Below are 11908 nucleotides of genomic sequence, written 5' to 3' on the forward strand. Positions count from 1 at the left end.
TGTATTTACAATGGTGTTTGTTCTTCACTGGTTGCCCTTTTCTTGTGGCAACAGGTCACAAATCTTGCAGCTGTGATGGCACACTGTGGTTTTTCACCCAGTAGATAAGGGAGTTTATCAAAATTGGGTTTGTTTTCAAATTCTTTGTGGATCGCTGTAATCTGAGGGAAATATGTGTCTCTAATATGGTCATACATTTGGCAGGAGGTTAGGAAGTGCAGCTCAGTTTCCACCTCATTTTGTGGGCAGTGTGCACATAGCCTGTCTTCTCTTGAGAGCCAGGTCTGCCTACGGCGGCCTTTCTCAATAGCAAGGCTATGCTCACTGAGTCTGTACATAGTCAAAGCTTTCCTTAAGTTTGGGTCAGTCACGGTGGTCAGGTATTCTGCCACTGTGTACTCTCTGTTTAGGGCCAAATAGCATTCTAGTTTGCTCTGTTTTTTTGTTTGTTCTTTCCAATGTGTCAAGTAATTCTCTTTTTGTTTTCTCATGATTTGGTTGGGTCTAATTGTGTTGCTGTTGTTGTTGTTGTTGTCCTGGGGCTGTGTGGGGTCTGTTTGTGTTTGTGAACATAGGCCCAGGACAAGCTTACTTAGGGGACTCTTCTCCAAGTTCATCTCTCTGTAGGTGATGGCTTTGTTATGGAAGGTTTGGGAATCGCTTCCTTTTAAGTGGTTATAGAATTTAACGGCTCTTTTCTGGATTTTGATAATTAGCGGGTATTGGCCTAATTCTGCTCTGCATGCATTATTTGGTGTTTTACGTTGTACACGGAGGATGTTTTTGCAGAATTCTGCATGCAGAGTCTCAATTTGGTGTTTGTCCCATTTTGTGAATTCTTGGTTGGTGAGCGGACCCCAGACCTCAGAACCATAAAGGGCAATGGGTTCTATAACTGATTCAAGTATTTTTAGCCAGATCCTAATTGGTATGTCAAATTTTATGTTCCTTTTGATGGCATAGAAGGCCCTTCTTGCCTTGTCTCTCAGATCGTTCACAGCTTTGTGGTTACCTGTGGCGCTGATGTTTAGGCCGAGGTATGTATAGTTTTTTGTGTGCTCTAGGGCAACGGTGTCTAGATGGAATTTGTATTTGTGGTCCTGGCAACTGGACCTTTTTTGGAACACCATTATTTTTGTCTTACTGAGATTTACTGTCAGGGCCCAGGTCTGACAGAATCTGTGCAGAAGATCTAGGTGCTGCTGTAGGCCCTCCTTGGTTGGTGAAAGAAGCACCAGATCATCAGCAAACAGAAGACATTTGACTTCAGATTCTAGTAGGGTGAGGCCGGGTGCTGCAGACTGTTCTAGTGCCCTCGCCAATTCATTGATATATATGTTGAAGAGGGTGGGGCTTAAACTGCATCCCTGTCTCACCCCATGGCCCTGTGGAAAGAAATGTGTGTGTTTTTTGCCAATTTTAACCGCACACTTGTTGTTTGTGTACATGGATTTTATAATGTCGTATGTTTTTCCCCCAACCCCACTTTCCATCAATTTGTATAGCAGACCCTCATGCCAAATTGAGTCAAAAGCTTTTTTGAAATCAACAAAGCATGAGAAGACTTTGCCTTTGTTTTGGTTTGTTTGTTTGTCAATTAGGGTGTGCAGGGTGAATACGTGGTCTGTCGTACGGTAATTTGGTAAAAAGCCAATTTGACATTTGCTCAGTACATTGTTTTCACTTTCTTTCTCTCTCTCTCTACCTCTCTCTCTCTCTCTCACTCTCTCTCTACCTCTCTCTCTCTCTCTCTCTCTCTCTCTCTACCTCTCGCTCTCTTCCTCTCTCTGCCTCTCTCTCTCTCTCTGCCTCTCTCTCTCTTCCTCTCTCTCTGCCTCTCTCTCTCGCTCTCTCTCTACCTCTCTCTCTCTCTCTACCTCTCTACCTCTCTCTTTCTCTCTACCTCTCTCTCTCTCTCTCTCTCTACCTCTCTCTCTTCCTCTCTCTTCTAACTCTTTCTCTCTCTCTCTCCCTCTCTCTCTCTACCTCTCTACCTAACTCTCTCTATCTACCCCATCTCTCTCTCTCTCTCTCTCTCTTTCTCTCTCTACCTCTCTCTAACTCTACCTCTCTCTTTCTCTACCTCTCTCTTTCTCTCTCTACCTATCTTTCTCTCTCTCTACCTATCTCTCTCTCTCTCTACCTCTCTCTCTCTCTTTCTCTCTCTCTCGCTCTCTCTCTCTACCTCTCTCTCTACCTCTCGCTCTCTTCCTCTCTCTGCCTCTCTCTCTCTTCCTCTCTCTCTGCCTCTCTCTCTCTAGCTCTACCTCTCTCTCTCTCTCTCTACCTCTCTCTCTACCTCTCTCTTCTAACTCTCTCTCTCTCTCTCTCTCTACCTCTCTCTACCTAACTCTCTCTCAATTTCAATTTCAATTCAATTTAAGGGCTTTATTGGCATGGGAAACGTGTGTTAACATTGCCAAAGCAAGTGAAGTAGATAGTAAACAAAAGTGAAATAAACAATAAATATTAACAGTAAACATTACACTCAGAAGTTTCAAAAGAATAAAGACATTTCAAATGTCATATTATGTATATATACAGTGTTGTAACAATGTGCAAATAGTTAAAGTACAAATGGGAAAATAAATAAACATAAATATGGGTTGTATTTACAATGGTGTTTGTTCTTCACTGGTTGCCCTTTTCTTGTGGCAACAGGTCACAAATCTTGCAGCTGTGATGGCACACTGTGGTTTTTCACCCAGTAGATAAGGGAGTTTATCAAAATTGGGTTTGTTTTCGAATTCTTTGTGGATCGCTGTAATCTGAGGGAAATATGTGTCTCTAATATGGTCATACATTTGGCAGGAGGTTAGGAAGTGCAGCTCAGTTTCCACCTCATTTTGTGGGCAGTGTGCACATAGCCTGTCTTCTCTTGAGAGCCAGGTCTGCCTACGGCGGCCTTTCTCAATAGCAAGGCTATGCTCACTGAGTCTGTACATAGTCAAAGCTTTCCTTAAGTTTGGGTCAGTCACAGTGGTCAGGTATTCTGCCACTGTGTACTCTCTGTTTAGGGCCAAATAGCATTCTAGTTTGCTCTGTTTTTTTGTTTGTTCTTTCAAATGTGTCAAGTAATTCTCTTTTTGTTTTCTCATGATTTGGTTGGGTCTAATTGTGTTGTTTTTGTTGTTGTTGTTGTCCTGGGGCTGTGTGGGGTCTGTTTGTGTTTGTGAACAGAGGCCCAGGACAAGCTTACTTAGGGGACTCTTCTCCAAGTTCATCTCTCTGTAGGTGATGGCTTTGTTATGGAAGGTTTGGGAATCGCTTCCTTTTAAGTGGTTATAGAATTTAACGGCTCTTTTCTGGATTTTGATAATTAGCGGGTATTGGCCTAATTCTGCTCTGCATGCATTATTTGGTGTTTTACGTTGTACACGGAGGATGTTTTTGCAGAATTCTGCATGCAGTCTCAATTTGGTGTTTGTCCCATTTTGTGAATTCTTGGTTGGTGAGCGGACCCCAGACCTCAGAACCATAAAGGGCAATGGGTTATATAACTGATTCAAGTATTTTTAGCCAGATCCTAATTGGTATGTCAAATTGTATGTTCCTTTTGATGGCATAGAAGGCCCTTGCCTTTTCTCTCAGATCTTTCACAGCTTTGTGGAAGTTACCTGTGGCGCTGATGTTTAGGCCGAGGTATGTATAGTTTTTTGTGTGCTCTAGGGCAACGGTGTCTAGATGGAATTTGTATTTGTGGTCCTGGCAACTGGACCTTTTTTGGAACACAATTATTTTTGTCTTACTGAGATTTACTGTCAGGGCCCAGGTCTGACAGAATCTGTGCAGAAGATCTAGGTGCTGCTGAAGGCCCTCCTTGGTTGGTGACAGAAGCACCAGATCATCAGCAAACAGAAGACATTTGACTTCAGATTCTAGTAGGGTGAGGCCGGGTGCTGCAGACTGTTCTAGTGCCCTCGCCAATTCGTTGATATATGTTGAAGAGGGTGGGGCTTAAACTGCATCCCTGTCTCACCCCACGGCCCTGTGGAAAGAAATGTGTGTGTTTTTTTGCCAATTTTAACCGCACACTTGTTGTTTGTGTACATGGATTTTAGAATGTCGTATGTTTTTCCCCCAACCCCACTTTCCATCAATTTGTATAGCAGACCCTCATGCCAAATTGAGTCAAAAGCTTTTTTGAAATCAACAAAGCATGAGAAGACTTTGCCTTTGTTTTGGTTTGTTTGTTTGTCAATTAGGGTGTGCAGGGTGAATACGTGGTCTGTCGATGCGGTAATTTGGTAAAAAGCCAATTTGACATTTGCTCAGTACATTGTTTTCACTGAGGAAATGAACTAGTCTGCTGTTAATGATAATGCAGAGGATTTTCCCAAGGTTGCTGTTGACGCATATCCCACGGTAGTTATTGGGGTCAAATTTGTCTCCACTTTTTGTGGATTGGGGTGATCAGTCCTTGGTTCCAAATATTGGGGAAGATGCCAGAGCTAAGGATGATGTTAAAGAGTTTAAGTATAGCTAATTGAAATTTGTGGTCTGTATATTTTATCATTTCATTGAGGATACCATCAACACCACAGGACTTTTTGGGTTGGAGGGTTTGTATTTTGTCCTGTAGTTCATTCAATGTAATTGGAGAATCCAGTGGGTTCTGGTAGTCTTTAATAGTTGATTCTAAGATTTGCATTTGATCATGTATATTTTTTTGCTGTTTATTCTCTGTTATAGGGCCAAAAAGATTGGAGAAGTGGTTTACCCATACATCTCCGTTTTGGATAGATAGCTCTTCGTGTTGTTGTTTGTTTAGTGTTTTCCAATTTTCCCAGAAGTGGTTAGAGTCTATGGATTCTTCAATTACATTGAGCTGATTTCTGACATGCTGTTCCTTCTTTTTCCGTAGTGTATTTCTGTATTGTTTTAGTGATTCACCATAGTGAAGGCGTAGGCTCAGGTTTTCTGGGTCTCTATGTTTTTGATTGGATAGGTTTCTCAATTTCTTTCTTCGGTTTTTGCATTCTTCATCAAACCATTTATCACTGTTATTACTTTTCTTTGGTTTTCTGTTAGAGATTTTTAGATTTGATAGGGAAGCTGAGAGGTCAAATATACTGTTTAGGTTTTCTACTGCCAAGTTTACACCTTCACTATTACAGTGGAACGTTTTGTCCAGGAAGTTGTCTAGAATGGATTGAATTTGTTGTTTCTTAATTGTTTTTTGGTAGGTTTCAACACTACTTTCCTTCCATCTATAGCATTTCTTAATATTATTCAGTTCCTTTGGCTTTGATGCCTCATGATTGAGTATTGCTCTGTTCAAGTAGACTGTGATTTTGCTGTGGTCTGATAGGGGTGTCAGTGGGCTGACTGTGAACGCTCTGAGAGACTCTGGGTTGAGGTCAGTGATAAAGTAGTCTACAGTACTACTGCCAAGAGATGAGCTATAGGTGTACCTACCATAGGAGTCCCCTCGAAGCCTACCATTGACTATGTACATACCCAGTGTGCGACAGAGCTGCAGGAGTCGTGACCCGTTTTTGTTGGTTATGTTGTCGTAGTTGTGCCTAGGGGGGCATATGGGGGAGGGAATGCTGTCACCTCCAGGTAGGTGCTCTCTCTCTCTTTCTCTCTCTACCTCTCTCTCTCTTTCTCTCTCTACCTCTCTCTAACCTCTCTACCTCTCTCTTTCTCTCTCTACCTCTCTACCTCTCTCTCTACCTCTCTCTCTCTACCGCTCTCTCTCTCTCTCTCTCTCTCTCTCTCTCTCTCTCTCTCTCTCTCTCTCTCTCTCTCTCTCTCTCTCTACCTCTCTCTACCTCTCTCAATTCAATTCAATTTAAGGGCTTTATTGGCATGGGAAACATATGTTACCATTGCCAAACCAAGGAAGTAGATAGTAAACCAAAGTGAAATAAACAATAAATGTTAACAGTAAACATTACACTCAGAAGTTCCACAAGAATAAAGACATTTCAAATGTCATATTATGTATATATACAGTGTTGTAACAATGTGCAAATAGTTAAAGTCCAAATGGGAAAATAAATAAACATAAATATGGGTTGTATTTACAATGGTGTTTGTTCTTCACTGGTTGCCCTTTTCTTGTGGCAACAGGTCACAAATCTTGCTGCTGTGATGGCACACTGTGGTATTTCACCCAGTAGATAAGGGAGTTTATCAAAATTGGGTTTGTTTTCAAATTCTTTGTGGATCTCTGTAATCTGAGGGAAATATGTGTCTCTAATATGGTCATACATTTGGCAGGAGGTTAGGAAGTGCAGCTCAGTTTCCACCTCATTTTGTGGGCAGTGTGCACATAGCCTGTCTTCTCTTGAGAGCCAGGTCTGCCTACGGCATATTCTAGAGTCTGTACATATTCAAAACTTTCCTTAAGCTTGGGTCAGTCACAGTGGTCAGGTATTCTGCCACTGTGTACTCTCTGTCTGGGCCAGATAGCATTCTAGTTTGCTCTGTTTTTTTGTTAATTCTTTCCAATGTGTCAAGTAATTCTGTTTTTCTTTTCTCATGATTTGCTTGGGTCTAATTGTGTTGTTGTCCTGGGGCACTGTGGGGTCTGTTTGTGTTTGTGAACAGAGCCCCAGGACCAGCTTACTTAGGGGACTCTTCTCCAAGTTCATCTCTCTGTAGGTGATGGTTTTGTTATGGAATGTTTGGGAATCACTTCCTTTTAAGTGGTTATAGAATTTAACGGCTCTTTTCTGGATTTTGATTATTTGCGGGCATCGGCCTAATTCTGCTCTGCATATATTATTTGGTGTTTTTCGTTGTACACTGAGGATATTTTTGAAGAGTTCTGCATGCAGAGTCTCAATTTGGTGTTTGTCCCATTTTGTGAATTATTGGTTGGTGAGCGGACCCCAGACCTCACAACCATAAAGGTCAATGGGTTCTATACAGTGAGGGAAAAAAGTATTTGATCCCCTGCTGATTTTGTACGTTTGCCCACTGACAAAGAAATGATCAGTCTATAATTTTAATGGTAGGTTTATTTGAACAGTGTGAGACAGAATAACAAAAAAAAAATCCAGAAAAACGCATGTCAAAAATGTTATAAATTGATTTGCATTTTAATGAGGGAAATAAGTATTTGACCCCCTCTCAATCAGAAAGATTTCTGGCTCCCAGGTGTCTTTTATACAGGTAACGAGCTGAGATTAGGAGCACAAACTTAAAGGGAGTGCTCCTAATCTCAGCTTGTTACCTGTATAAAAGACACCTGTCCACAGAAGCAATCAATCAGATTCCAAACTCTCCACCATGGCCAAGACCAAAGAGCTATCCAAGGATGTCAGGGACAAGATTGTAGATCTACACAAGGCTGGAATGGGCTACAAGACCATCACCAAGCAGCTTGGTGAGGAGGTGACAACAGTTGGTGCGATTATTCGCAAATGGAAGAAACAAAAAATAACTGTCAATCTCCCTCGGCCTGGGGCTCCATGCAAGATCTCACCTCGTGGAGTTACAATGATCATGGGAACGGTGAGGAATCAGCCCAGAACTACACGGGAAGATCTTGTCAATGATCTCAAGGCAGCTGGGACCATAGTCACCAAGAAAACAATTGGTAACACACTACGCTGTGAAGGACTGAAATCCTGCAGCGCCCGCAAGGTCCCCCTGCTCAAGAAAGCACATATACATGCCCGTCTGAAGTTTGCCAATGAACATCTGAATGATTCAGAGGAGAACTGGGTGAAAGTGTTGTGGTCAGATGAGACCAAAATTGAGCTCTTTGGCATCAACTCAACTCGCCGTGTTTGGAGGAGGAGGAATGCTGCCTATGACCCCAAGAACACCATCCCCACCGTCAAACATGGAGGTGGAAACATTATGCTTTGGTTTTTTCTGCTAAGGGGACAGGACAATTTCACCGCATCAAAGGGACGATGGACAGGGCCATGTACCGTCAAATCTTGGGTGAGAACCTCCTTCCCTCAGCCAGGGCATTGAAAATGGGTCGTGGATGGGTATTCCAGCATGACAATGACCCAAAACACACGGCCAAGGCAACAAAGGAGTGGCTCCAGTCTCCAGACCTTAATCCCACAGAAAATCTGTGGAGGGAGCTGAAGGTTCGAGTTGCCAAACGTCAGCCTCAAAACCTTAATGACTTGGAGAAGATCTGCAAAGAGGAGTGGGACAAAATTCCTCCTGAGATGTGTGCAAACCTGGTGGCCAACTACAAGAAACGTCTGACCTCTGTGATTGTCAACAAGGGTTTTGCCACCAAGTACTAAGTCATGTTTTGCAGAGGGGTCAAATACTTATTTCCCTCATTAAAATGCAAATCAATTTCTAACATTTTTGACATGAGTTTTTCTGGATTTTTTTGCTGTTATTCTGTCTCTCACTGTTCAAATAAACCTACCATTAAAATTATAGATTGATCATTTCTTTGTCAGTGGGTAAACGTACAAAATCAGCAGGGGATCAAATACTTTTTTCCCTCACTGTAACTGATTCAAGTATTTTAAGCCAGATCCTAATTGGTATGTCGAATTTTATGTTCCTTTTGATGGCATAGAAGGCCCTTCTTGCCTTGTCTCTCAGATGGTTCACAGCTTTGTGGAATTTACCTGTGGCGCTGATGTTTAGGCCTTTTGTGAGCTCTAGGGCAACGGTGTCTAGATGTAATTTGTATTTGTGGTACTGGCAACTGGACCTTTTTTTGGAACACCATTATTTTCGTCTTACTGAGATTTATTGTCAGGGCCCAGGTCTGACAGAATCTGTGCAGAAGATCTAGGTACTGCTATAGGCCCTCCTTGGTTGGTGACAGAAGCACCAGATCGTCAGCAAACAGTAGACAATTGACTTCAGATTCTAGTAGGGTGAGGCCAGGTGCTGCAGACTGTTCTAGTGCCCTAGCCAATTCGTTGATATATATGTTGAAGAGGGTGGGGCTTAAACTGCATCCCTGTCTCACCCCACGGCCCTGTGGAAAGAAATGTGTGTGTTTTTGCCAATTTTAACTATACACTTGTTGTTTGTGTACATGGATTTTATAATGTTCTATGTTTTCCCCAAACACCACTTTCCATCAATTTGTATAGCAGACCCTCATGCCAAATTGAGTCAAAAGCTTTTTTGAAATCAACAAAGCATGAGAAGACTTTGCCTTTGTTTTGGTTTGTTTGTTTGTCAATTAGGGTGTGCAGGGTGAATACATGGTCTGTCGTATGGTAATTTGGTAAAAAGCCAATTTGAAATTTGCTCAGTACATTGTTTTCACTGAGGAAATGAACTAGTCTGCTGTTAATGATAATGCAGAGGATTTTCCCAAGGTTGCTGTTGACGCATATCCCACGGTAGTTATTGGGGTCAAATTTGTCTCCACTTTTGTGGATTGGGGTGATCAGTCCTAGGTTCCAAATATTGGGGAAGATGCCAGAGCTAAGGATGATGTTAAAGAGTTTAAATATAGCCAATTGGAATTTGTGGTCTGTATATTTTATCATTTCATTGAGGATACCATCAACACCACAGGCCTTTTTGGGTTGGAGGGTTTGTATTTTGTCCTGTAGTTCATTCAATGTAATTGTCACACCCTGGCTCTGGGACTCTATATGTTGAGCCAGGGTGTGTATATTCTATGTGTTGTTGGTCTATGTCGGGATTCTATGTATTGTATTTCTGTGTTGGCCAGAGTGGTTCCCAATCAGAGGCAACGAGTGTCAGCTGTTGCTGGTTGTCTCTGATTGGGAGCCATATTTATAGAGGCTGTTTTCCCACAATAGTTGTGGGATCTTGTTCCTGTTGGTTTTGTGTTTGTACCGTGGACTTCACGTATCGTTTGTTGTTTTGTTTATTGTGTGTGCACTTAATTAAATAAGATGTACAAATCTCACGCTGCACCTTGGTCTACTCTCTCTAACGATCGTGACAGTAATTGGAGAATCCAGTGGGTTCTGGTAGACTTTAATAGTTGATTCTAATATTTGCATTTGATCGTATATTTTTTTGCTGTTTGTTCAATGTTACAGAGCCAAAATTATTGGAGAAGTGGTTTACCCATGCATCTCCGTTTTGGATAGATAGCTCTTCGTGTTGTTGTTTGTTTAGTGTTTTCCGATTTTCCCAGAAGTGGTTAGAGTCTATGGATTCTTCAATTACATTGAGCTGATTTCTGACATGCTGTTCCTTCTTTTTCCGTAGTATATTTCTGTATTGTGTTAGTGATTCACCATAGTGAAGGTGTAGGCTCAGGTTTTCTGGGTCTCTATGTTTTGGGTTGGATAGGTTTCTCAATTTCCTTCTTACGTTTTTGCATTTTTCATCAAACCATTTTGTAATTGTTGCTACTTTTCTTCGGTTTTCGGTTATAGATTTGATAGGGAAGCTGAGAGGTCAAATATACTGTTTAGGTTTTCTACTGCCAAGTTTACACCTTCACTATTACAGTGGAACGTTTTGTCCGTTAAGTTGTCTAAAAGGGATTTAATTTGTTGTTGCCTAATTGTTTTTTGGTAGGTTTCGACATTACTTTCCTTCCATCTATAGCATTTCTTAATATTATGCAGTTCCTTTGGCTTTGATGCCTCATGATTGAGTATTGCTCTGTTCAAGTAGACTGTGATTTTGCTGTGGTTTCATAGGGGTGTCTGTGGTCTGACTGTGAGCGCTCTCTCTCTCTCTCTCTCTCTCTCTCTTTCTCTCTCTACCTCTCTCTCGCTCTCTACCTTTCTCTCTCTCTCTACCTCTCTCTCTCTACCGCTCTCTCTCTCCACCTCTCTCTCGCTCTCTACCTCTCTCTCTACCTCTCTCTCTCTACCTCTCTCTCTCTCTCTAACGCTCTCTCTCTACCTCTCTCTGCCTCTATCTCTCTTTCTCTACTTCTTTCTCTCTTTCTCTCTACCTCTCTCTCTCTCTCTCTCTATCTCTCGCTTTATTTATTCTCCTTCTCTTGTCTCTTCTCTCCAGGGTTTCTTCCGTAAAGGTAATGTGTTAATGGAGATGGGCCGTCAGTCTGAAGCCCTGATCCAGTTCCACCGCTGTCTTAAACTACAGGCCGAATTCGCTCCTGCCAAAAGCCAGATTAAAAAGGTCAGTAGCTATATCCAACACTGACTGGCTTATTTACTGACTGTTTACTACTGACTGGCTTATTTACTAACTGGCCCATTTACTGACTGTTTACTACAGACTGGCTCATTTACTGACTGTTTACCAATCACTGGTCCAGTTACTTACTGACTATTTTTCCCTCACTGAGTGTCTACCTGACTGTGTCCCAGTTAGTCTCACTGACTGACTGTTTTCCACTCATTGACTGATTGCTTGACTGTGCTTCACTGGCACATTCAGTCTCACTAACTGAGTGTGTCAGTGACTGCCTGCCTGAATGACTGTATGGGGTCAGGTTCTAGGAATGGAATGCCTTGGAACAGTGTTAGACAATCTAAACATGTGCTGTATACTATGTACAGCAGGGGTGGGCAATAATTTTTTATCTGGATTTTCAGCGGAGGGCTGCACATATTGTTTTCCAGAGCGATTTGTTTGTCTAAAGCAATTAGCGGGCCAGAAAAAGGGCAGTTATTAGAAAACGTATAGGTCAATTATAATTTCTACATACTTTCTATCTAGTTTTAGACGTTCAAGAGTGGCCTGGAGGTAAAAAAAAAAATGCATGGACTTGCGGGAAGGATCTGACCTGGGGGGCCCTATGATATCCACCCCTGATGTACAGTATACCAAGAACAAGGATGACTGTGACTGTGTGGGGTTATTCAAGGACAGGCTAGCATTGTAAATGCTATGATATATCATGGAACACTGTCAGACTATCTATTAACACTTACGTGACTGTGTCAGGTCAACTAAGGCGAGGGGTCATCTATGCTAGAAAATGACATGGAACAATATTAGGCAATCTAAACACTTCTACATAACTGATAAATGGTCAGTCACAGTTAGGTTA

The 11908-nt window shown here is 41.9% G+C and overlaps 1 protein-coding gene across 1 annotated transcript in view; it reads left to right on the forward strand.

The window, feature by feature from the left end:
- The window catches only part of LOC123483097 (LON peptidase N-terminal domain and RING finger protein 1-like), a gene marked incomplete at its 3' end in the record, with an annotated part of 30455 nt that extends 19424 nt beyond the window's left edge, over positions 1-11031 (forward strand). The window contains exon 3 of the mRNA XM_045212573.1: positions 10909-11031. Coding sequence (XP_045068508.1) covers positions 10909-11031 — 123 coding nt within the window. The remainder of the gene's footprint in view (positions 1-10908) is intronic.
- Positions 11032-11908: the final 877 nt, after the last annotated feature.

The sequence above is a fragment of the Coregonus clupeaformis genome, unplaced genomic scaffold (assembly GCF_020615455.1).
Source record: "Coregonus clupeaformis isolate EN_2021a unplaced genomic scaffold, ASM2061545v1 scaf0026, whole genome shotgun sequence".
NCBI lineage: Eukaryota > Metazoa > Chordata > Actinopteri > Salmoniformes > Salmonidae > Coregonus > Coregonus clupeaformis.